Source organism: Anser anser, assembly GCF_964211835.1.
Source record: "Anser anser genome assembly, chromosome: 2".
In the NCBI taxonomy this organism is placed as follows: Eukaryota; Metazoa; Chordata; class Aves; order Anseriformes; family Anatidae; genus Anser; species Anser anser.
This window is the reverse complement of record NC_139721.1, coordinates 80,910,509-80,936,221: the sequence shown is the minus strand read 5'-3', so window position 1 is coordinate 80,936,221 and position 25,713 is coordinate 80,910,509. Positions and strand designations below refer to the sequence as shown.

The 25,713-nt window shown below is 41.9% G+C and overlaps 1 protein-coding gene across 3 annotated transcripts in view; it reads right to left on the bottom strand.

Moving 5' to 3' along the window:
- Positions 1-6,158: 6,158 nt before the first annotated feature.
- Positions 6,159-25,713, bottom strand: part of PIGN (phosphatidylinositol glycan anchor biosynthesis class N) — a 111,587-nt gene continuing 92,032 nt past the window's right edge. For all 3 annotated transcript variants that reach the window (XM_083823533.1, XM_083823531.1, XM_083823532.1), the window contains exons 22-29: positions 25,293-25,395; positions 23,056-23,142; positions 20,535-20,590; positions 19,989-20,064; positions 18,549-18,622; positions 15,728-15,770; positions 13,944-13,996; positions 6,159-6,570 (exon numbers count right to left, since the gene is read on the bottom strand). In XM_083823533.1, the coding sequence (XP_083679659.1) occupies positions 6,447-6,570; positions 13,944-13,996; positions 15,728-15,770; positions 18,549-18,622; positions 19,989-20,064; positions 20,535-20,590; positions 23,056-23,142; positions 25,293-25,395 (616 nt within the window). In that variant the 3' untranslated portion in view covers positions 6,159-6,446. The remainder of the gene's footprint in view (positions 6,571-13,943; positions 13,997-15,727; positions 15,771-18,548; positions 18,623-19,988; positions 20,065-20,534; positions 20,591-23,055; positions 23,143-25,292; positions 25,396-25,713) is intronic.

Sequence of the window (25,713 nt, the reverse complement as noted above, 5' to 3'; positions counted from 1 at the left end):
CCCTTGGGCTGCAGGGAGGCACTGGTCCTGGCCAGGAGGAGGCACAGGGTGGGGATGAGGCCAGGGGGGAGACCGCCATGCACCGCACTCAGGGGCAGAGTTTAGGCAGGGTTCACTGCGAGACTGTTTGGGGACCAGCAGTGAAATAAAGCCCCCGGAAATAGAGGAGTCTTGGACAGTGTTTTGGAAGGCTTGCATTGGATTTAGGTCCTGGATAAAGATTTGGCTGTCATCCCAAATACTAGGAGGTTTTCCTTCAGGATTTCATTCTCAAAAAATGACCTGTGTGCTTTGTTTCTGCTTTCTGCTTTAAATACCAGCCAAATGCCAAGTTACGTTAAAATAAGTTTGCATTATCTTATAAGAAAGGTGTTAAGGTAGGTTACAAGCGATGCAGAAAAGTACCTTTACACGGAAAAAATGTATGGTGGCTAAACATTTGTTTTCCTTTCACAGCAGGTCAGATACAACAAGCTTCCTACTCAAGGCCAGTGATGGAAAATATCCACTCACTTCTGGAGCTGTGGTGAGATGGAGACACAAACATCTGAGTAGCTAAATATAGCTCTGGATAGCAATTCTTTGTACACTGAGTTCTAGTGTCCCGTAACTTAATATGGAAATTGATACAAAAATAAAAGGGCAGTATTTTCAAAGCCTGACTCTGCTCACATGTCTCACTTAGACAAACACCACCAAATTTCAACCCCAGCTGAAATCATTCTGCAGCTTTCCCTCTTGCACTGTCTCACACACCAAAAAAGCAGAATAATGATGTCCAGCACAAAAGGCCACGTCTGTTGAGATACACATAAAAGGTTACTCCGCGGGAAGTCAATACGAGAGCTGCACTCGACGTGCCTTGTCCTTTAGCGTTTGTGCTAAGTTTAATTAGAGGAGTTTAGGCCTCCGTCAGAGATTTCCCCTACCCTAAATGTCAGCGGTTCAATTTTGCAACATTTGTTACTGAACACATCCTTTGGATCGGCTCAGGTCTGATGAAACTCGGTTGGGCTTGGGCAGGCGCTGCTGGAGCCACACTGCAGACCCCCAAGGAGGAGGAAGGAGGAGGAAGAGGAGGCAGCGAGGACAGCAAAGGGCTGTGTAGTGATGCCCGGCTTTCATGTACTTCTCCCGTCTTGCTGCAAGGCAGAAATGTTGGACCCGGCTGTGGCTGCACTCGCGGTGATTTAAATTTAAAATCCCCAGGCCTGATTCTGCACGCTCCTGTCCTTCTCTCAGCCACCGACCTGAGCATGGGGCGTGCGCTCGGCAGCCTGGATCGCAGGATGATCCCGGGTAAGAGGGGCCTCACGGGGGCAGAGATGGCACCTCGAGATAACACGAAATTCAGAGCAGAGCTGGGCTCCATCGCTGCTCGGTTCCCGTTGCAGGTACACTTGGTTGGGGATGTGGGTTTGCCCTCTTGGCGCTCTCAGAAATCACCGGCTGGTGTCCGGCCATTCACAGGCTGGTCAGCAGTAAGGACCGGAGCGAACGCTAAAGCTGTACGTCAGCCTCATCTTATGCAACGCTGAAGGAAATGAAAAGAAAAAGGGCATTTGCTGTTATAACTTGCCTGCAAAATAAAACGCAAATGAGATGAAATCTATTTTCCTTTACTTCCAGTTGATATTATCACTGTCACAGTTAGAAAGTTATGGAGCTTGCTGCCAAGCACGAGTCAATAAATAAACGAATAAAGAAAATATCGACAAGCTTGATTTCAAAGGTCACGGGAACGGGATGAGTGCCATGCTTTCGGCATTTTCCTTCCCCTTTTCAGCCCTCCCCAAATGCCAAAACGCTGCACCCTGCCCCAGGGCTGAGGAAGATGCTCCTGCAGGAAGCAGCTGAAGTTGGAGCTGGATCCAACCCCGGTGTCCCTAATAGTGTAACTGGTCTGGGTGACTCCTTTCTGCCTGAGGAGGGATTTGCAGCAAGAGGCTCTCTGCAAATAATGTCCCCTTGCCACCAATCCTGTCCCCTGAATGGCCAGGACTGTCCTGGGGCTGTCCTACAAGCGCTGCTGCCACAGTGCGAGGTGTGCTCCCAGACCTCCCCCGGCCACTGCAGCTCACAAGGCAGCTGCCCAAAGACAACAGAAGTCCAAGTTTTTTGCCTTCGGGCTGGACGAAGCTGTGGGAGGATGGAGAAGGGGGTGCCCAGAGCTGCCCAGCCACTGCGATGCACTGCACACCCCAGCGCACCCTCCATGCTCATATCCTCTTTGCCAAAAGCATTTGAGAAGCAACTCCCGCCACCCCAAAGCGTAAGACACGGCGAAAGGGATTGCAGGATTCACGTGGACAGAAAATTCTGCAAAGTGATGAGCTTCAACCCCTTACAGACCAGCTGGGAGGTGGGAGGTGAAACGATGCTTGTATCTTGGCTCGGCCAAACCAGACAGGAGAGGTCAGCCTTTCTAGAAAGCAAGGTTTGGGTCAAAGTATCAAAGCTGATGAATGAACGTATTCACATCCTCATTCACGAAGTTGTAAGGCAGCTACAGCCTTCACATAACAGCTACGGCAGGCATTGAAATTGGCAAAGCTTGTAAAATCTGATTTACTCTGTGGGGAGGGAAGGGGAAATCATTTGGTTTGAGTCATAAGAGGTTTTGATATAATCTAAGCTTCATCATCACTGAAGAAACAGCTCACTCTCTGGACTTGTATCAAAAAGCTTTGTACGGCCTCGATAACACAATAGCAGAGAACAATTCCTAGCACTGAAGATTACAAGAGCTTTATATCAGCTGCTCTCACATTGCAGCTTCCCTCGCATTGCAATACCTGATGGGTACTCCAGGTTTACAGTTTGTTCTTTGGGGATCCATGTCTCTGAAAGGAAGCAGATAGAAGATTTGCAGAGGTTTTTACTCTACCAGTATAGTTAAAAGAAATCGCGCTGCCTCAGGGATAAATAATGTCGATCTCCCTGCCTTTCCCTGTCTGAGGTTTTCACCATCTGGAGCCTCACCTGCTGTGGAGTCAGAGAGGCTGCAGCTCTGCTGCAGGTGAAAGAAGGGAGGCAGGAGGGCTCGGGGTACTTCTGCCTTCATGTCCCTGGCTGAAAACACAAGAGCCAGCTGATGCCTGCAACATCAGAGTCCCTGCTTCTGTGCCCAGAGCCCTGCTCATGAAGAGGGACTGAAGACCCACTAGCAGAGCAGAAGAAAGCCTAAACTCAGATAAATGTGAACTTCGTTCCCTACCTTAACTCCTAAGGTTGGCGAGGACTTTTTATTCCAGATGACGTTTGTTTTTGGAAAAGGAAACACGTATCAGTAAGAGGCAGGAGTCTACTGTGTCACACACCCCATGGGTCTGCCTAAAGTAGCTGAGCGGGAGAATTTTTGACACTTCCCTGAGCTGGAGTAAACCCAAACGTGCAGGCCAAGACTCCAGCAAGAGGATCAGCAGGATCAGCACAGCCAACCCTGCCCCTCCACCAGAGCTGCTCTCCAGCACTCCCGCGGCCTCCGCTAGGAACTGAATTTGCAAACGGCACAGGGATGCACGGGGCTGGCAGGGGGGAGGGAAAGGTGAGCTAAGGTTGCTGCCACTGCGGCCCAATTAAAAAAGGGCAAGCAGGAACAGTCCCTTTCACAGAAGCACTGGGGGAAAAATAAAAAAGTGTGCACGTTGTAAATGCCCCCCTCAATGCCTCTGTTCTGCTCCTACAGGAACGGAGGTAAGAAAACCTACTTTGTGGAAGGAGGCACAATGGAAGCCACAAGCAGAAAGTGTAACTGATGCAGGTCGCACTTGGCACAGCCATTTCCACTCGCCTGCGTACCAGAATATATTGATTATGCCTGCCACCACATGTTAGCAGCACTGGGGACAGTGGGGTGAGACACTGTATTACCATCATAGCCCAAGAATAAATAGCCCAAGATAATAAAAAATGACATCAAGCTCGAGTTTCTGTGCCTTGTCCCAGGGAGCCTGCAGCACTAGACAGAACGTACCTCCGGTGCTTTTACTGGGTAGGTAGGACATCCACTTGGCCTTGTCGGAGACAGACAGCGTTTCTGACGTGCCTGCAGAAGACCTGCCTTCAGGGTGGCAGCCCTGCGGGCCCAGCGTTCCTACTTTTTGAGTCAATTCCTTCATGTCACACCAACGCCAGCTGTTCAGCTGCTCCCATCAGTGAATTTGCTCTGCAAACAGTCGCCTGGCAAAGAAATCGCTCTGGTGATGGAGGCTGGGGTGTTCAGTGGCACAGCTGCCTATAGCTGTGCGTGCTGACATGACAGAGCTGTGGACAGAGGTCTCAGGAGATGGGTTAGGTCACGCAGAGCTGATGATACAGCACCCAGCGCGCACACCTGATAGTCTGGGGCTGAGGTGGGATGGCTCTCCATGGCAAAGACTCACCGGATTTACGGAGAACGAGAGTGGCAGATTCCCATGTCTGAACGCTGTCTTTGCTGCAGCAGCAACTGTCAACACGCTCGTGGTTGCTCTTCGCCTTAAAGCATGGCTACTGGCAGTAGGCACATGCCCACCTTCCAACACGCAAGCCTGCGTGCACAGCCTGTAATAACTGTGAAATATCTTCTGTGACTGAGGCCAGCTGTGCTAGCAACATGCCCAGGAGGGCCACCGGGCTACTACCTAGTGGAAAAATGACTCCCTCTCCGGTGCTCAGACACTCTCATGAGGCACTCTGAGGTTGCACAGATGACTGCAGGCGCACGACAGGATATTTTCGAGCACTCAACAAGCAGATGGAGCTTTGCGACTGGTTCCTCCCAGCCAAACTTCCTGCGGGGATGACTAGTTTCCAAGAGCGTTAAACAGCCCTGTGACCGTGGCCAAATGCCAGATGGCTGGGAAGAGCTCTGGAACAGCCCTCGTGACGAGCGTCTAGCCCTGGCTGCCAGCACCACGTACCATATGCATCAGCTCACAGACAGGAAGGCCTGGCTGCAGCTTGGGAGTGTGACACAGGGATATTTCACAGCACAGCTTGTCGGTGATGCTATCACACAACGGAGCAGAACGGAGAAATTTTTTCTTCCCCTCGGTTTCTTCCCTGTGCAAAGGGCCCTGCTGCATGGGCCGTTTCACCCACGGTGTGGATGCAAAACACTGTTTCAAAGGCAGGGCACCTAGCTTTGCACAGGCCTCTTGTTGAGCAGGAGATACCATTTTTGTTTAATTCTTACAACAGATGACTTTAGGGAATGCTAAAACATCGAGGTATAGGTGGGTGCTGCAGTTTGAGCTACTTAATTAACTTTGGGCTAGTGGTAGGGAAGCTGACGCTTGCTGTTGGAAAGGCTACGAAGCTGCAAGTCTGTCTCAAAGCCTCACACAACGGATTTACAGTTGCTGGGTCCCCAGGAGCACCCATGACAGCTGAGCCTCTAAGTCTCCTGGCTCTTTGTGCTCTCACTTCTAATCAGCATACAAGCAGGAGATTTGTGTCTGTGTTTGTTTCACGGCATAGCCATTACCCAAACTGACGCTTGCAATTCAGACCAGAACACAAGTGGAAAGAAAAACGAAGAAACAAGGGAAAAAAAAATCCTCCGCACAGCAGAATAGGCATCACTGTGTGCAAACCACCAGCTCCAGCTGCAGCTTCATGACCTCTTTATGCTGATCTAACTCTAGGCTGTCACTGAAACAATCAGCCCTATCCTTCCTGCCTGCCCTCTGTCACGAGCCGGACCAGGAAACCTGTCTGATACTATTCTACAGTTCTTTAATCAGGTTCATTTCCATTTGGATCAATTACTTCATTTGGCTTACTGCTCAGCCCGCCCAAGCACTGGCAGAGGAGGCAGCAGGGAGCATGGTCAGAGGCCGCAGATTGCACCGAGGTTAGCTAAAAGCTATTGTCTTACAGCAACAGCCTCGCAGCGTACCAGTCTTAACCTGCCTCACACAGTCTGCCTCATGTTTACACGGCTTGCAAAAAGTGTAGCCAGTTCCAGAGATACTCAAATGCATATGCCACATTGGCAACATATAAATCAGTGATCTGCCCAGACTGATTTGATTTATGCTTTTGTCTGTGAGATACTTACGTGAGAAATGAAATGAAGCTATGACTTTGCAGACTCCTAATGAGAGTATGCATGTGAGACAAACAGCTGGCAAGTAAATTACAGCAGCCAAAAAAAAAAAAAACACCAAAGGTTTCCTGTATCTTTAAACAGGACTTACCTGCTGCGTTTTATTTTATTTTCAAGAAATACGTACAGTTGGAGAATAGAGCTAAGGCTGTTTTGGCCCCATGATGTCTAAACGGCAACCTCCAAATGCAAATATCAGTCACAGCATTTAATCTGCAGCAGCAGCGCCCTCTGATCCCTGGATGGGATTTTGGCACTGAAGTCTGTTAATTTATATTTATATTCCAGAAATGGAGGTTGGTTCAAAGGAAGCTGGAGGGTGGGCAGAAGGGCAGGAACATTTATCGCTTCATCACGTGGCATGGTGCTTAGTCCTTCTGGAAAGTTCAAGTCTCTTTGTAGTTAGCAACTGGGCCAGTCCGTTCATCAGCATCATAAATATGGTCAGCGACATCACCAGCACGTAGTGGCTAATGCTGCAAGGACGAGACAGACAAAAACAGAGAAATGCAAGTTTGTGGAGTAGAAAAAATTGACTTATCTGATTATTTTTTTTAAACTAGACCTACTTTACTTATGTTACTCCAGGAAGACGATTACAGCAGCACTATCAAGTAAAAAAAACAAAGTCAGGTCTGTTGCAAACCAAAAAAGGTGGGGACAACAGAAAACACAACTGAATGTGTACCAAGTGAATAAGAAGCACTGGGTTTACACACATGCATATAAAAAATATGTATTTCTTCATTCAAGTGGATAATTCAATGTATGCAACAAACCACTGTAAGCAGTTTGCTATGGACTGATCAAGCAGAATTTAGGGAGACCTTGCCCAGAAGTAGACATTTCTTTATAATAAGACAACTGAGATATTTAGGTCAGTCAAGCTGCAATTTTCTAGAGAAAGCACTTCTCCAGTGATAAGCTGCTTTAAGAAAACACACTTTTTTTCAATGTTTCTAGAAATCATAGATTTCACTGCTGTGGTAACACATGGATTCAAAGAGATTAAGCAAATCAGTTCAAGAGTGGCTAATAGACATGATACAAAGATGCAACTTCTGGGTTAGGAAGACCTCAAGTCACTAATAAATAAAAGCTTAGCACACACACAGATTGTTCTCCACTTGCTCAAACTCGCACATTACTTCCTCAAGTATCTGATGCTCACCAGCAGTACAGACAGCTATTGGTTCAGACTGAGATTTGACCTGGGAGATTCAGCATCCTGCATTCAGTGTCTGAATCATGCTGGTTGTTAATGTAACCACTAAGAAATTAGTATTTTTCTAAATCACGACATTTCAGCCTAGCGTTTCAGATGAAACACTGCTGCACTCGTTTGCATCACAGCATCCCGAGTCACCAGTGCAGCTGTTTTTTTTATTATTTTTTGTTGTTTTTTTCCCCAGGACTATTGAAGACACTGACATTCTGACACAAGAGGTGTTCGTATCTCCCGATGAACCCCATCTCCGCTATTTCAAAGCAGATGGCTCCTTAGGACGCGTGGGGTAACTTCAGGCTTGATGAAGCCTGAGTTTATTTAGAAAAAAAGGATTGCAAGGAGTACTTGCAGGTTTAATGATCTGGAATTTCTGCCTGAGGACCCATTCTGTTTGACAGTTTAGCCACGGAAGAGCAGTAAAGCTCGTAACTGATGCTATCAATCCTCACGACCCCGAGATTGTGACAATCTTGGCACTGGCACGCCGTAATTTAGTTCTGCGAAGCGTAGAAGCGCTGGCTCTTAACAAAGCTTGGCCACTAACCACTGTGAGAGAATAAAAGTCATCCAAAAGTTCACTAATGAGCAGGAGCTCTCCCACAGCCAGGATGCAAGCAACCGAAGGAACCCATCTGAACAAAATGGGTGGAGAGCACTGAGAGGGACCTGACTCACGCTACAAGATTTTTCTGTTTCCATTGAGGCTGATTATAACCTTCTCACAAATACCTTGCTCAAAAGACATACATTTAAGGAATCATTTACAAAAATCCACCGGTGCGAATGGGCTCCCGCCTCAGCAAGCATAACCCACCCCAACATCCTGCAGCTTGCTTCTGCGTAACTCCCACCTGTGTGCAGTGTAACCGAAAACGTTCCCTACTGTGAACAAACGAAGGTTTAATTTATCAGACAGGAGACATATTTCCTACGTCCCTTTCCTACTAGTATCTCCCTCTCTAGCGTGAGCTAAGCAGAGCAGCACAGCTACCAGAGCCAGTCTCCTGCTCTGTTTCTGTGGGGAACGTAAAAATCCGCACAACGAGAGCATGAAACCAGGCACAAAGCACACTTTCATCTGGTCGGTGCACTTCGGACTTCGTGGCCCGCAGTGAATTTATGATACAAAGATTATGCAACTCCCTCAAGAGCAGCCCTTGGAAGTCCACCTGGGTGTGTTACAGACTCTGTCCGAGTTTCAGTGCTCTGTGGGAAAGGACGTAACGCTGCCAAAGTCAAACCCTAGCCGCAGTTGTTTTCGTGGTGTAACGTGTCCTTGTACGAGCACCCCAGGTACAGCAGTTTGCATAGCTATTAAGAGAACAGCCACCCTGATGAACAGCTGCGTGGCTTAATGTCTCACGTATTACTGGAAACACCTCAGCCTTCCCACTCACTTGGCACCAGAATTGTTGTTTCTCATGTACAGTAGCAGCAATACTTTTACTCCAGCTCTAAAAGAAAGCTTGAAAATGCAAAATCTGAAAATGAGAAGTCAAATGAGGACCCTACCTTTCCTCTTACAGACACCCTGACAGAGACAGTCATCTGAGGCTTGCTTGAAGACTTGCTGCCATCAGCATGGTGCTTCAGCAGACATCTGACTTGCCCTCTGTCCTGAAAGAAGCTTTACCAGATGCGGGTGCTCATCCATTATTTGGGGGAACAGGGAGGGGCTTTTTCAAAGAAAAAAAGCCTCTGCAAACTCTGCTTAGCCACCTGTCGGTCTGGGAATTAGATTCTTCATGCTTTTATAAAGAAGAGAGCGCTGCACACATTTTTCTCTTGCTATACTGCATAAGGCTGAATGGCTATGCTCCTTTATTAAAATATCTGATGTTCAGAGTAAAGAAAATATATATTGTGCCACAGAGCACAATTAAAAGCAATTTCAGTCTATTTGTCACATAATTGCAAACAGCCAGCATCTCTGGGGCTATCAGCAACTGGTACTGCAGTGCCTGCAGGCAGCTCTGCTTGGTAAATTAGTTCTCAGGCTGGGGTAATGCTGTAATTAAACAAACAAACAAAGCGAGACTCTTACAGGTATGTGCCACAACAGCAGTGGAAAAAGCTCTTGATTCCTGCACAACCCAGAACTACACCCTTGGCTGGATCTGTAGTTACAGAGAAGCAGGGAATTCTCAGAACAAGGTTCCTCCATCGCAAGTCAAAGCTGAGCTAACAAGACAAAGGAGTGAGATTGCAGGCTCCAGGCAAGTCAGACCCCTGCAGAAGAAGGGAAGGCACCGAGCACGGTGGGGCACAGTGAGCCTACAGTGGGGGCAACGAGTATGGAGGACAAGATGGGCAGGGACAGGTAATGGTAAGAGAAGAGGTAGCTGGTGTAGGGGAACACGGACAAACTAAGGTAAGGCAGCACCACTCAACAGAAAGGTGTTTGCCCCACCTGTGGATCAAGGTTAAGAGGCAAGGCTAGTGCTAGGAAAAATCTGAATCAGGGCAACACCCATTTTGGTCACAAGTAACCAGAAGGAGAACATACGAGGTACTACTCTCTCGTGGTTTTGTTTGGGACAGTGGATATCAAGGAGAAGTACTAAAACAAGAAAAGAGGAATCAAACATAACTAGAGAACAAGAAAAACTGATCCTGCCCCAAACTGTGCCTGGTCTCTCAAGCCAGGCTAACTGCTAAGATGGCAGACCTGACTGGAAACTGGGAAGGCAGGAAGATTGAGCAAGTTACCTTAGCAATTAAAAAACAGAGACTGAACTAAAACAAATAGAATAAAGTAACTCATGCAAGTACTTGGAAGAGCTCTTTCCAGAAGTGTTTAAAGACCTTATCTCTACAGGACATGCTGCTTTCTGTGTGCTTGGGAAAAAACAAACAAACAAACAAACAAAACAAACAGCAACAACCAAGAAATACTTCAGAGACCAGACACAGGTTTTGAATTTTAAGCCTCCTGTATTTTCAGCCAGAATCCTTCACCATCTCTCTCTCCATTTCATCTGAAGCAAATCACAAAGCACATTGTTCTAGATCCTGCTTTAGAGATTGTTGATAAACACCATTTTCCTCCTAGACACAAGACCCTTGTTTTAATTAACAGCCCTAGAACACCACCATCCCCAAACTAAAACTGTTTCTATCAGATGAAAACCTAAACCCTTGATCTATGCTTTATCTATCTCCTCTGAACTTTGAAACTGCAGAAGAACAGTTCAGACTGTATCTATCTTTATATCTTCTAGCAACTGTTATAAAAAGAGAGCAAGTAGTACAGTGTGTGTCTGGATAAAACTATATAATACTGTCATATAAAGAAGTTTCAGGGTTCTGTCTTGACCATCTGTTTATACAGCTATTTACAAACCGCACGTACTATACAGCTATAGTAGGTTTTAAAGGCTATATATCTCCATTTTTATAGATAGATAGATAAAACATAGCTTTTAAGCCATAGAGAAATATATTTTAGTGACAAAGAAGTTGAAAAGCTATCTATTCTATTCATCTGTTCTTCAAAAATAAAAGAACCTGTCAGAACAAACTTCTCATGACCAGGTACTACACACTGATAAATCAGACATACTGTGAATACTGCATTAGTGTATCTACGAAATGTAATGGCGGGTTCTTCTACAGCATATGATACAACTCAGGGTCACCTCGAGATATATACGTACAGGGTAAGGTTAGCAGACCTCAGAAGCTTGCATAAGACAACACTATGAATTCAATATTCACTGAAAGATTATACCTTGTTCTTATATCAAAACAATGAAAAGCAAACACCCTCTGAAAAATAAGTTCCTGCTGATTTTGGTAGCACCATTAACCAACGGGGCATCAAAACTTTCAGCCATAAATAATCACGCTAATTTGTAATTTCCTGAGAGGAGGTAATCAATGGTGGGTTGATAATTTGCTGAATGTGATACTACAGGACTTTATGTTGGGTGTGTTGTTTCTCGGCACTTCATTAATGAACTGGAAGAGAGGGAAAAGTAAAAATCTCTTTACATTCAGAGACAATACTTAAGTGGTACGGTGTATTCAACCAGAAGAATACAGACATGTTGTTACGGCAGCTTTGAGGCATGGTAGACTGAGATGTAAGAGGCAGGAGTCAGGGGTGAAATAAAAAAATGGAAATACATCAGTCAGGCAAACAAACGCTACTTCTGAATGATGCGAGAGATCCACTAGGAAACAATACCACCATAAAATAGCGATGAAAGTCATATTTTTCCTCAAGGGACCTTACATTTGAAAGTACTGAGCACTGGTATTGAAAACCCCAGCTGTTGCCTAATGAGCATTTCCTACTCAACTTTCATATTCTTAGTGAGAGAACATTCAAAAATTTCAAGGTGTGGTAATTAGAAAATCCAGAGAAATCTATCACCACAAAAAAGGATGAAAGAATGGAAATATACATCAGAAACTTTCCAAATGCAGGATATACACCACTTCAGAGGACTTCAAAGGAATGAACCTCTCGTTTTTCACTAGGCAACTAAATTGCTGCTTTTCCAGTTTCATTTCAGTGATCTTGTAACTAGTAATATAAAATGAACCAGAAAATTGTATCCTCCTCAAACTACTTCCTATCACTACCACACATACACAAAAAGACAGCAGCTGGTCCTAAGGGCGCTCCTATTCTTTGTTCCATTAAATTCTGCACAGGTTTTGTTGAGATACAAATGGTTGGAAACAAACCAACCATCATTTCCTTAACTGACTCAGTCTTCTCAGGAAAATTTTGGCAACACCTAAAATGTCAGCTGAGAGAGGATATTTTCAGACCTTGCTGTCAAAGCAACAACAGACAACACTGCAACAGGAATGCTACAGAGCTGTCACAGCGTCTGTAACAAAAGGACAGGAAAGAGGCACATTAGTATCTCTCTCCCACCAGTTTTGGGAACTGCCCAAAACCCCACGAATCTCATCTTTCAGGAATAAACAAAAAAATCTTGTGCCATTGCCTGCTCATTCTGCCAAGCTTGAGGACTGCACGTTGAAAAATCTGCTCAGGATCAGGGGGTCAAAAGATTGTTCACTCTAGGTAAGAGGACTGCTTCAGTTCTCCCTCCAGCTTCACCTCTTTTCTTACACAGCCCAGTCAGTTTTATCTTATGTGCATGCACACACACACACATATATATACACACAACATACGTAAAGAAACTGCAATAAAATAATGTAGGTTGTAAAGTCAAGCATTCAAAGGTGAAGTAATGACAAATTTAACACTGCCTGAGCGTTACGCATTGACATGTATAAAATTAATCACAAATTACTTTGAAAAAGGACTTCTTCAATGCCTTCTTCAGTGTTCAAAACACACATGAGAGGCAGAATTGCATTTGTATATAACAGGCTCCCCCAAGCTCTTTGGAACAAAGCCTACCTCCAGCTGAAATAGATCCAACAACCTATCCCAGCTGTAAATCACTGTGCTGTGAAGACTGTACATGAGAAACAAAGGTTTGGGTTACTTGTGGCAATTTTTGTTCTTGCTCGCTAACTCCCAGTTAGAAAGCTTCTTGCCCAGCTGAACAGACCACTTTAGAGGTCTTTAAAATCCTTATTAACCTACAGAGGAATTCAAACCAAAGGATGAGGCCATCTGACCTACCATAACCTGACAGCAACAAGGAACTGTGATGTTAAAGCAGTGTTTCCATTATTTGATCTAACTCGATCTCCTCCCATTAGGAACCTTCAACAGCTGTAGGCAGGAGTTTCAGCCTCCAAAAGAAAACAGGCAGAATGTGTGTGTATATATGCATGCATGCACCCAAAGAAGTGCAGGGCTCAGCAAAGCAGAGGGTAAATGTAGACTAAACAGAGTATTAACAACGGGTCACTATTCAACTTTTGTTTAAATAACAGTTTCAAGTGACCAGATTGGCTGGATTATTAACACCACATTCCCTACTAAGCTTATTACAGAATACTACCTACTCCCACAACTCAGGGAAGGTAAGTCTGAAACGTGCATTTCTTGGATTTGCTGTTTCTGGGCCACTCACAAATAAGAATGCACAGTTGAAAACCTACTCAACGATGTATGCTGTAGGACTCACAATGCAAAACAAATTCACTCGCTGAAATTGTGATTTGTATCTTAAATGCCACAGATTTATTCTCCCCCAACTGCAGGTAGGATAAATGCATGGGTATTGGTACCCACCAACATACTTGCACAATGTTCATGAATTCACAGGGGATCTTATATGGAAATTTAACTAGATTCATGACAATTAACAGCTTTGATAAATTATTATTTTAACAGTAATTAAAACTAATTACAATGTAAATCAGTAATTAAGATATTTTTGGGTAATTACTGTTCTTTAAAAATAACAGGATTTCTTGTCATGCAAGATTAATTACTTACTCCACGTTGCTTTGGCACAGATTTTAAGATGTAATTTTAGCTCTGGATATATCTATGCATGTGTTGGGGTGTACGTGTGCACATATGTATTCATATGTGTTTTAAGTATGGGGAACATCACCGAAGCATTTGATTAAGGAGAGTAATTGGAAAAAATTACAAGAGTTCTGAGTAGATAAACAACAATATTAACCTATGAGCCTTCTTAAAATGCAATGGAGGCAAAAAAAATACTGTACCTTGTTCCTATTTCGAGCCAGCTTCCATAATCTTTAACCAAAAAGAAAAAGTGCTAGGAAAAAAAAAAACAACAAGTTTTATTAGTATATCATCATTGCACAATTTGAAACCTAAAATTAAAATGAACATTTTCAGGTTGTTTACTCCAAGTCTCTAATTCAAGTAGAACAAGGGCAAGACCTTTCCAGGAATGCTCATTTGGACAAAAGTAAAGAATACTCTAGGAGCCAGAGATAGACTTAACATGGCATCAAACACAAACAGCTAAAGATAGACTGAGTTCTGTTTCTGGTTGCACGAAGCAGAGATTACCAGCAGAGAACCTTTTCAATAAGAAAATACAGTTCACCTTATTGCCCAAAATAATGGGATCCCAAGTAATGCCTAATGTCAAAAAGGAGACTACATATTGTTTACCTGGAATTCTGCCACAAATTTATTAGTGCAAGTCTGGCAGTTCCCCATTTGCAAAAAGGCAATAAAGTCAGGGGAAGACAATTATTTATCAGTGAATTATAGCTGACGGCCACATTAAATACTTCGGAAGACAAGAAAACCAGCGTTGTTTCATTTTTTTTCCTGCTAGCTTTCTCATTTCTTGATGTACACAAAGCTCCTACATATCAAACCTTTTTGGTCTTGTTTTGTTTTCTACACCAAGTACATATTTGCTAATTTTTTTTAAATCATTAAGTCAAAATACGAGAACATGTGAGATACAAAATACTGGGGCTTGCTATGTATCTGTACACACCCCCATTCCTCTTTTGTCTTGGTCTAAATAGGACTGATTTTATTAGTGAAACACTAAGAGAGTGGCTTACTGATATTTTAATCCTTTTCCTCTGAAGGTTATCAAAAACTAGTTTAGTCAAAATACTTGTTTGGAATTACACAAAACTATACCTTCTCCATTTTTTACTCTACAGACAAATTAGTCATTATTTGGTTTTGTACTTGTGGTGTTTTTCCCATAAGGTAAGATCCATAGATCACACTGCATTGTACATTATGATGCCCAATGACATCACATCTGGAATACTTAACTCCGAAGCGACTAAATGAAAACAACACATAAAAGTGAGAACACCAGCTCTACCTGATGCTTTTAAAGATTTCTGTTGAACTTATGATATTAAGAGGCACCAACTGATATTACTTGATACAGTTAGAGGGAGACAATGAAAACACACCTTTAATCTGTAAAAATTATACTGGGTTATTATTGTTCAGATTTGGGTTGTTTGTGTCCACGAACCAAGGTAATTCAATCTATCTCAATATATTTCCTAACAGCTTATTACAAAAGGCACTGTGCCTTTTCATGTATTGCAGATCTCCCAGATGCTGATAATTCTAACCATTTTAATGGTAACACATTTTTCCTTTTAATCTTTTTTTTTTTTTGTGGGAAGGGGGAGAAGGTGTGAGGAAAAGGTTCAAATTCCTGAAAAATTAACTAAACCTAGCACACAGCTAAAACTGATACTCTCATTTAAACTCTTCCTAAGAATTTGATTGGAAAGCACATGAAAAACTGAGAATGACTTGTTACTTCATTTTTGTCTCTTGTTATTATAAGTATATTGCTTCTTTGGAAACTTTAATTACACGAAATTCAAAGAGCGGTGATTGCAGGAGTGTTATTTCTAAATTATGCTACGATTTCAATTTACTGCCCTAGTTGCAAAAACTTTGAAGTCTGAAGCAAATTCAGATCTCTAGCTGGAGTTAGCAGAGCCCTCTGCTTTATCTCATTTGAAGAGAACGTGCAACAACTTACCAAAGCCATGATGTCTGAAATCACAAGAACAATGAGGAAAAGGCTGCAAAGAAAAATAAAACAGCAACAGATCAACCTTCTTTCACGGCCACAGATGTTGCAAAGCATACTAACTCCCCTTCTACCCCGGAAAGAAAATACGATGTGATTTCTTGTGGTCGCCTTTCAATCGCTCAGCAACTTTTCAATGTATTAGAGAACAGTTAAAATATATGACTAGAATGTTTGGTGTTTTTAATCCCACCCTACTTGAAAATAACATTTCACATTAACAGCTTCAATTTTGCAACAGAGAAACCTAACACGAGTCACTAGCAGAGAACAAGAGCATGTTAGAAACAGTGCCTGTCCATCCCTTACACAGGGAAATCATGTGCCAGCTAAGCCAAAGAAAGCTGATTTAGAGGCTTCGGGATGGACTCAGGAGTGAGCAAAACTGTTTTGCGCAGGCGGATACCTGAGCTGATCAGTCCTACTCTACAACCATCCCTGCTGAATGAGGAGCTTGCCTCCCCCTTCCAGAGCCCTGGGTACCTGTGAGCTGCTCCAACAAGGTGCAGCATTTTGGTGGCACGCTTGCAGACTCACTGGAGTCTGTCAGGCAGCAGTTTACCTCTGGAAAGTAGACTGCGGCCAATAAAATGAACCAGAAGGGAGCACGTAGAGCTATTTTTTTCCCCATTAACCTATTCTTCTTTTCATTAAACTATGTAAATCCTAAATTGCATGAAAGCAATTACTATAACTGCTTAAAACTAGTTTCTAAGTTAATGATGCTGAAGCAATGTAGCAAGGAACTGACCCATTAGCAGAGGAGTCTTTAACTATAATACAGTTAATTTATCAGTACTATCGCCGTAAATCCATGAAGCCTTTTTTTGGGAAAAAAATGTCCTGCAGCAGTGTTGCACAAGCCTGTTCTGGGAGGACACCCATACCAATGTCTTCAAATAAGAAGTTGTTTCTGGTATTGCCAAAGTCTGCATGTGCTTTGTTAGTAAATCAGGATGCCACAAACCTACTGTGTCTCAGGCTCACTGAAAGGCATCTGTCCCCTTACCTATGGCTCAGATCAGATGTTGCAATCTTGGAAGCCTAGGAAGCACTCAGCCAGAGGGCTGTTTTCACAGGGAAGTTATAAGAACATATTCTGACAGAATACTCCCCATGAACAGAAAAAAGAAAAAAAAAAAAAAAGAAAGAAAGAAAGAATAATTCTTTAATCTATAAACAGGGAGTTTGGGAGCAATTTGACGGAACAACAAAAATCTGCTTTATGCCCTTCTGAACTGCGGGAAGCCTAACGCAACGGAAGGACAACGCTAATTTCAGAGCATGTTTATAACACTACAAAAACACGACTGCCCCCTGTGATGGCTTAATTTAGCTAGCAGGGGCAGCAAGAGCAATAATGAGAGTACAGCACAGACTCCAGGATGTGCTGATGATCAGAGCACAACCCCTCCAGGGAACCTGGGCACATCTTATGGTTTCTGTCTTGATCCCAAGCCGATGCTGTGGCGGTATCACTGCTATTGTTACCTGAGCAGCTAAATGAAGCCAGCAAAAATCCCAGCCTGAGGTACAACCACAGCCTCATAAACCTGCAAAGATGTACTTGTGTCCCATGCTTTAAAAATACACAATTTCCCCTCTCACACACACACATGCACATTACACAAAAGCTTGCAATATCTCCAGTGTTGCAAAGCATTCGGAAGTTGGGAAATGCTGACCTTTGTGATGCCTGATCCCTACAGATGTGAATTGCTAGCTGACTTTCTGAACAACGCCAGTTCCTCAGTGCAGCCCTGCTCCTGTATTAACCTTAGTAAGGAAGACAGATACCCTTCCCTTCCTGGGGGGTCAAGGGTCTGCCCCAACACACTGCATGCACAGCTGAGGCAGGAAAAGTAAGTGGGAAGGCAAGCCTTGTGCTGCCTCTTCCACAAGAAGTTGGGTTTCAGGCTGCCATTCCCCTCTAAGTACCAGGTGAAACTGCAGAAGGAGACAACAGGCAGAGCACAGGCAGGGTGGAAACAAACAGAAAGGCACAGGACACCACAGTGATCAAGGGCAGCTTCCTCCATCTTCGCTGAGCAATACGCAGGATAAAGTCACTGCGGTCCCCCTGCCGCTGTCCAGTGAGACCCTTGGCCCCATACAAGATCCCACTGTGACAAATTCAAAATTAGCTGGTGGACCTCCTACATCTCAGCACCATCTGTAATCCCACATGATGAACGGAGGCTGGGGACCCTTCTCACATTCACTCTGAAAAGTCTTCAGAGATGGAGAAAGGGCTGGCAGCCATCTAGCCCTACCACAAAAAACATATAATATTGAGGACACCTGAGCAGCATTAAACTGCCATAGAAGGGCATACATACTTTTTTTTTTTTAATGCTATTTGTGGTGAGGTCAGTGCTACACAGTTCTGAATTGGTTACCTTATAAATGGATTATTTTTAAAATATTGTACTATAAGCAGAGTTGCAATATGAAACAAAAATCAGACTTCAGATTCTGCTCATTTTTCTATATTACGGAGAAAACAATGCTCCTTCTGTGTATTGTCAAGAAGGAATATTAAATATCTGATTGCTTCAGACAGAGCCAACACCTCCATTTATAACCATTTATCACAAAAAGAACTCCTGAGCTTGCAGAATCACTGAACAAGAAAACCAAACTGTAATAACAAGTAACAGTATGACCCATCGGCTGATTTTTTTCTTTTAAATTTAGATATGACAATCTTGAAGTCTTGCAAAATAGATTTGAAACCCTTACTAATGCAGAACTACAGCACTTGCTGTACCTCTTAGAAGATAGCTGTGTTGTGACTTGAACAGCTTCAAAAGCACATGATACCAGAACAAATGGGATTACAACCTGTTAAAACAGAAACAACATTTTGGTTTATAACTGTATTTACACAACAACCTGGCAGGTTGTGGAAACAGTTTCATTCTTCTGAAATTATCACAAAATGTGTATGTTACAAAAACAAAATATTGGCAAGAAAGAGTAGAGACCCATTCTGCAGGAAGCATGTTTAGTAAATGAATAGAAAACCCCTTCCATCATCATAGCTGAACTGCAGTGAAATAAACCATGAAGCAGTATGGAAAACTATAATTAAAACACATTAATGATCCTCACTTCATTTAGCCATTTTAACACTGATGATAAATACTAGAGCAAGGCTAGAAGACAGAACTATTCAGATCTAATATCCTGTGACAGGCTGCAGAGCTCCAAGTGAAGTGTAATAGGTCTATCTTAGCCTCACACACACACAAAAATAAAAATCAAAATTAAAGTATAGCATGTATTCAGCAAAAAAAAAAAAAGATCACACTGCTCCTCCAAAGCCAAGTAAAGCAAATGAAAGCAGTTCAGTAAACTAAGAACAAAACAAAGCCCCCCAAAAAGTTAGAAACATTAACATTGTCTTTTGCTCCTTCTAAAGTTGACTTGCACTTCTTAAGTTAGAAGTATAAGCACATCACAACTCTTAGAGGCTAAAAAGCTCTTCCCTAGGATCCAGAAAGTTTGCACTGACTTGTGTCCTGGAGTATTACACATCATATACCTAAGTGCATATACCTAAGGACAGAAGCAGCAGAGATGCAGAGGCAGGAGCTACTGCATATTTTAAAAGAAATCCATAAATTCCATGTTTCCCTTCCTGTTTGCCTCTGCCCCTGGCGGATCCTGTTCTCAAGTATCAGAACAGAGCTCCCACACCTTGCCTGCAAACCAGAAGTGCAATCCAATCTCTAATAGACCATTAAGATATTAGAAAAAATATTAAAAATAGCACTCATTGTGAAAATGACAGCCTAATCAGTAGAGCATTCAAAGACTGTACTTAATGTAATGTAGATAGATGGAACTAATAAAATATATATATTCCATCCATGTTTCTGTAGATATTATACTACAGGGAAAACTTACCATTTTAAAAATAATCTAGAAGTCTTTTCAACATTTAAAATTTCCATTTTAATGCAATAAACTGATCTAATACAGTTAAATTATACTTTCCATACTATTTAGCTTCTCTCCTTTGAGAATCAGAAGAATCCATCTCTAGAAACAATACAAAGGCTGAAAGCTTCACACATGGTTGAGAAGGCTAATGAAGCTCAAATACATATATGTTTTTGTAAATTGCAAAGTAACAACTGTGTACACGATATGTCATTTATTAAACAGCTCTTTGAGAAAATTTCACTAAGGTAGGATTACTAACCTTCAGCACAAGCAAGCCTCCCATCATAAAGGGACTGAACACAGTTAAGAAACAATAGACAGACGCAGGATCAAAACTAGGGAAACATGAAAAAGACATTACAACATGTCCTCAAAATGGCATTTTGCATTAAAAAAAAGGTACCATTTAGTTACTCCTGTGTATATACATTTTTAAACAAGGCTTCCAGCCTTCTCTCCTCTTGCTCAAATATTAAATTAGCAAGGACTGTTTACACTTTTCTTTCTCTACAATTTTTCTCTGCTGGTGTCTTTTGGGGAGTCATGCTGCTAATGAGCAGCCGAGCTTTCTCAACTCATACTGCCAATAGCTTCTAATAGAAATTGAGATGACCCCGTAACCAAACAGTGCAGGCTTTTAGGGAACAGGTTACAGAGAGCAGAAAAAGTAAGTTATTATTATTATTGCTGAATATTGCTTTAATTCTGCTGCCTTGATCTTGCTAACCAAATTTATATTCAGTATACCAACTGTAGGAAGAACTGTTGTAGCCTACTGTTTCTCAAATCAATGAATAAGATTTACCTGTTAACGGAAGCTATGTTTCCAGTGCCAAAAAAGGCTGTCACTATGAAGAAAACCTAGATGTATTTAAGGAAAACACACTGCAGAAACAGCTGTAGTAAAACAAACCCAGCATTTTCCCCCTTTATTCCAAGTTAATTCCCAAACCCTGTCAATTTCATTCCCAAACCCTGTCAATTTCATTCCCAAATCCTGTCAATTTCATTCCCAAATCCTGTCATGAAACTACAAGATGCAGACTTACTGTTACAGCTTTACATGGCATTAAGAAAACCAAAGCATTGTCTAGCTCCACTCAAGAATTCACACCTGATTGCACCAAATTTGAAAGACAAGCTGCACATGTAACGTTTTAGAGGGTGTCTTAATCCCCTGCCAGAAACCTTCAGTTTGTTTTCTGGGTCCCTAACAAGACAGGAACATACCTGGACCACGATCCCAGAAATACAAACATACATTTTTGCAAAAAAAAAATAATAATAATAGCATTGTGTATCACCAAACAAAATAGATTGCTTTAGTGAGGAATTAACCATGGAAGAGGTAGTTGGCCATGAAATAAGACTAAAGGCTGTTATCCCTTCTGCAGCTTTGCTGTCCAAAAATTATGCTGAGTCTATCCACTGCAACTCAGGACTCCCAGCTACTCCTTGCTTCGGGGAGGGACGACAACTCTGGCACAATCTGTATAGCTCAATGTTTTATAAACCTACCTTATTCATCTAGATACAACACTTGCTGCTACAGGAGTACATGAAAGATGAATTTCTTCTACCTCCTGAGCTCATTGGGACCCTTCTAGCTCTCATCTCTTTGGTTAAAAAATGGTTTTAACTGCCTTTTTTTTTTTTTTCCCCTCTTCCCATCAGGCAGAGGGTCACTGACAATGGCTCCTGCTGCTAGAGGCCCTTCTGGGTCTTTCCACTCCTGTTACAGCTACTGCCTCCGATCATTCAAGTCTCTGCATAAACAGCTTGCTACCAAATACTCAGCAGAATCATCGCGATTCTGTATGCAATATTTCTGAAGGATTAGGTCAGCATAACTACAGAAATTATGCCTCCCAAGCGTATCACATCATTTCAAGTTTAGTAACGCAACAGTCTAACAGCATAATGCAAATCTGCCAGTTGAGATTTATAACAACAACAATTTTCTAATAAAGCAGAAAAAAATACCAGTGGCACATATGTCTAATGAAAATGCTAAGCGTATGCAATCTGAATCTGCTTTTGGAAAATCAGGCTACAAGGTCAATCAGTGCAAGGCTGACTTTTGTGCCCCATATAGGAACCTTAAAAATTCTTTTTAAGATAAACAACTAACAGGGTTGTGGGTACAATGTGATTGTTCTAGTAGAAAAGTCTTTTAACACCACAGTTTCTAATTGTTACACATACCCGAGTTAAACAAAACAGTACCTTTTGAGCTAGTATGTGTCACACCTGGCCTCCGCAAAGGAGACTAGCAAACTGTGTATTTTTTTCCAGGAGCTGAACAGGATACATTCAAGTGTTTTCAATTAAATATAATAACTTAATCTCATCTTAAGTGTTTGATATTAAAGAAGTACTATGCTGAAACTTTAAAAAATATAATCATATTGTTTGGGTCTGGTTTTGGCTAATTTTTAGGATCTGACAGCAGTAATTTCAACAAAAAATAGCTTTTTTTGTTGTTAAAAACAGCAAAGCAGCAAATGAAATAGATGAACTCACTGCAGGATCTCAGGCTGTTTTCAGGTATACTGTAAAAACAAATAATTTCAACTGCAGTCCCAGGATGAAAGAGAAAAGCAGTAATTTTATCAAGCTTTTAGAGTATTGAAAAAAAATATCAGCAGTTGCAGTTACAGTAATGCAAAATAATTGCTATGCTAGTGAACAAGCAACCCTTCCCCCCAAGTACAAATCCTTTCTAGCAGCAGAAAAGATGTGTGACACATTTTATTCTAGGCCAGACTCTGGCAACGTATTTCATTAGAGTCTGCTGGAACTTTCCTTCTCATCTCATCTGATTGGCCACAGCCAACATTTTCTTCCTAATAAACTGCCATAAGAGAAAAAACAAAACAAGTATAATTTTAATATCACCTTTTCCAACTAATTTGTGAAGGCTGAATGAATTCTCTACAGCCAAAATGTAATAAAATACAGCCAAACTGAAAATTGGTGCCCTTAGAATAAAGTTGAGTTTAACTGTAATAGTTATAAGAGATTAAACTTTTAAAAGTGGCCAAGGAGACAGATTTCAAAGGAAAGTACAGTTCATTATAGATTTATTTTTTTACTACTGTATAAAAAGCAATGGACAAGAAGACTGTTGTCTTCTGAGCAACGCGAGTCAGATCATCGTCACTAGCTTCTGTTTCGTTTCTTCACTAGCTTTCGTTTCTTTATTTCTTTTTCTTTGTTTTTTCTTAGCTAGCTTTCTGTTTCTCTACCAGACTAGAAGTTTTTGATTGTAGGACCTTCTGAAACAAACCCATCTTTCTCCTGGAAAGCAGCAGCCAAAAGGATACAAAGAAGAAAGACCTGCGGATGTCATCGAGGTGGAGCTGTCGAAACTGAGTTATATCAGTGGCATAGGCGAAGTTGAAAACAGCAAGCTGGGAAGACAGCAGAAGAAATCAATACGTAACATAACGGATGTACTTCAATAGAAACACCATATTTTTCACTGAAATGAATGAGAAAGAAACCTACTTCCCTAGCAGCTGTTATTAGAGTGACATTATGATGAGAACTGCAAACTTACCCATATTTTCATTATACTTCAATGAATCTGCCAGAAAGATTGTACTAGTGAGATGATCAAGTAAGTGAACACAAGCGGAGTTTCCGCTGTTATCTAGACTAAAAAAGAACTTCTATGACTTATATTTATCATCTTCTCTTTTTCCATCATAAATATTTCTCCTACACACGCACACTTCCACTAGTCACATGAACATGTGGATAAAGACCCACAGAAATAATAGACCGCAATCATCCTTAATTGACTTATGCTGTGGATGAGAATACTAAAATATTCTCCGTCTCCTTCACTCAATCACTTGACCTGAAGAGAAACTGTCTTCATGGAGTTTAAGAGGCCAATGAACTCCTTTTCACTGAGGAAAAGAAAAAAGTCAAGTAACAGACATTCAATACAGTCAACATTTTAATTAATGATCTCACATCAGAGAACTGAGGTGGATTCTCAAGTACAACATTTGCTTTATGGCAGGTATTAACAGGCATTCAAGAGATGATTTTTCTAATCTAAAAGTGGGAAGTGGGGTGAGCGTTATTGTTACGTTCACTTGAAACCGAAAGAAAAGTCAAAAGACATACAGATACTGACAACATAAACCATAATTATAGCTCACTTATGTTCTTGTTGTTTATATTTGATTAATAAAGTGTTCATCACTGTTCAAGTCTTCTACATAATACAATGCTTTAATAGAATTTCATTTTAAAGCAAACAGAATATCAGACCACCATCAGGCAGGCAAGCATCACAGGTGGCTTGTCACAAGATGCAAAAGGTACAGTGGGTTCAGGAGCAGAAGAGAAAGTAGATCCCACTGAAAACTGTGCTGTGCTAAGAATTTCCCGCTATCATGGCCTTGCACTATGGTTTGTTTTTTCTGTCTGTGTGCGTGTTACTTTTACATTTTTGCATTCAGACTCCATCTCTATCACTTAAGATGCCACAAAGCTTGCTCACACAAAATACTGCTAGTATATGCAATATACATAAAAAGTGATTCCCATTTTCATTTCCGATATCCAGCAATAAATTGGTAAAACCTGTTCTCTTTCAAGTTGTAAAATTGTCTCCCTTGAGGAGACAAAATCACAGCATTTGTCAGATCCACTCTAGTGACTGCTTTGTCACAGAAGATAAATACCACCACTTCTCTTACAAGCGTCTCTGGCCACTTCTGTGCATCCCTACCCAGATTCTCTCTGACCAGCACCAAGGAGGGCACAATTGGGAGAAGTGAAGAAGAGCCACGTTGCACACCTGCTTAGCTCTGAGCACCCAGACAGCTCTATAACAGGCATCCGGGCTCTACCCAAATCAATGGCAAAGCCACAGCCTGCTAAAACCTGGACCTAATTTAAAAGTTAAACAGCAGCGTGAGCAGCATGGGCTTTAAAAAGTGCTTTGAAAATTTTAGGGTGAAAGAAATTGCATCGATACCTATTACAAAATTCTGTCTCCAGGCAAATCCAAGAATGTTACAGCTTCAATTTAGTCTCCTACTCCTTGTCTGTCATATCAGAAATAAAGGGCCATCTTTGATGAAAGAGAGGGGCAGGACAAAGTCACACAAGATTTCTTGTATTTCCTATGGGTCATTTCAGAAATGAAATTATTTCTTTTCAGCCTTTACACGGACACTCACGACTGCCATCAGAAAGAAAGTACTGTGACATTGCACTTGATCTGAAGAGTTACTGTACCTTACTCTGATTAGCACTACATTTGAAGAACAGCCAGTAGCCAACAGAACACACCACTAAGTCAAATTGACTTCCTGCATTCCTAGAAAGGAGCTCTGATGTGAAACATCTTTTTTACAAGGTCACATTCCCATTTCATGAGACAGTTGTTACTGGCCTCCTAAGCTCAAAAAAAGGAAATGCACAGTTTTGCTCTGCGAAAGTCACTCAGAACTTTATTGTTTATTGGAACTGTTTATTATGCCTGAAGGTAAAAGATTAAGCTGATAATTAACTTGATAAAATTATCTGGAGCTGTTACCTTTGGTTTGAGCGAAAGACCATAGTGCTGCAGTGCTTCTTGTTCCATGTGTATCCACACAAACATCAAACCAGAGAGCACCAGCGGAAACAGAGCTTCATACCTGAGTAACAACGTAATAATCATAGTAAGTGCAGTCACTAACAACTATTTAACATCAAACATCAATATTTTTTTTCTTCACCCACCATTTCTGAGGAGTACACACAGTTGGCTGGTGAACTGTAAAGCCACACAATGATTAAATTATAAAACTAGGAGAGGCAGACTGCTTCAGCTTTAGTCAGTTGTGTTTTGTACTCATTTCCTTATCTGATGGCTGCCACAACACTGGCTGAGTTCCCATCAGTATCACGACTGATTTTAACAAAATTCTAGCAAATGAAATTTAAAAGAAACAGGAAGAAAAAAAAATGTCAAA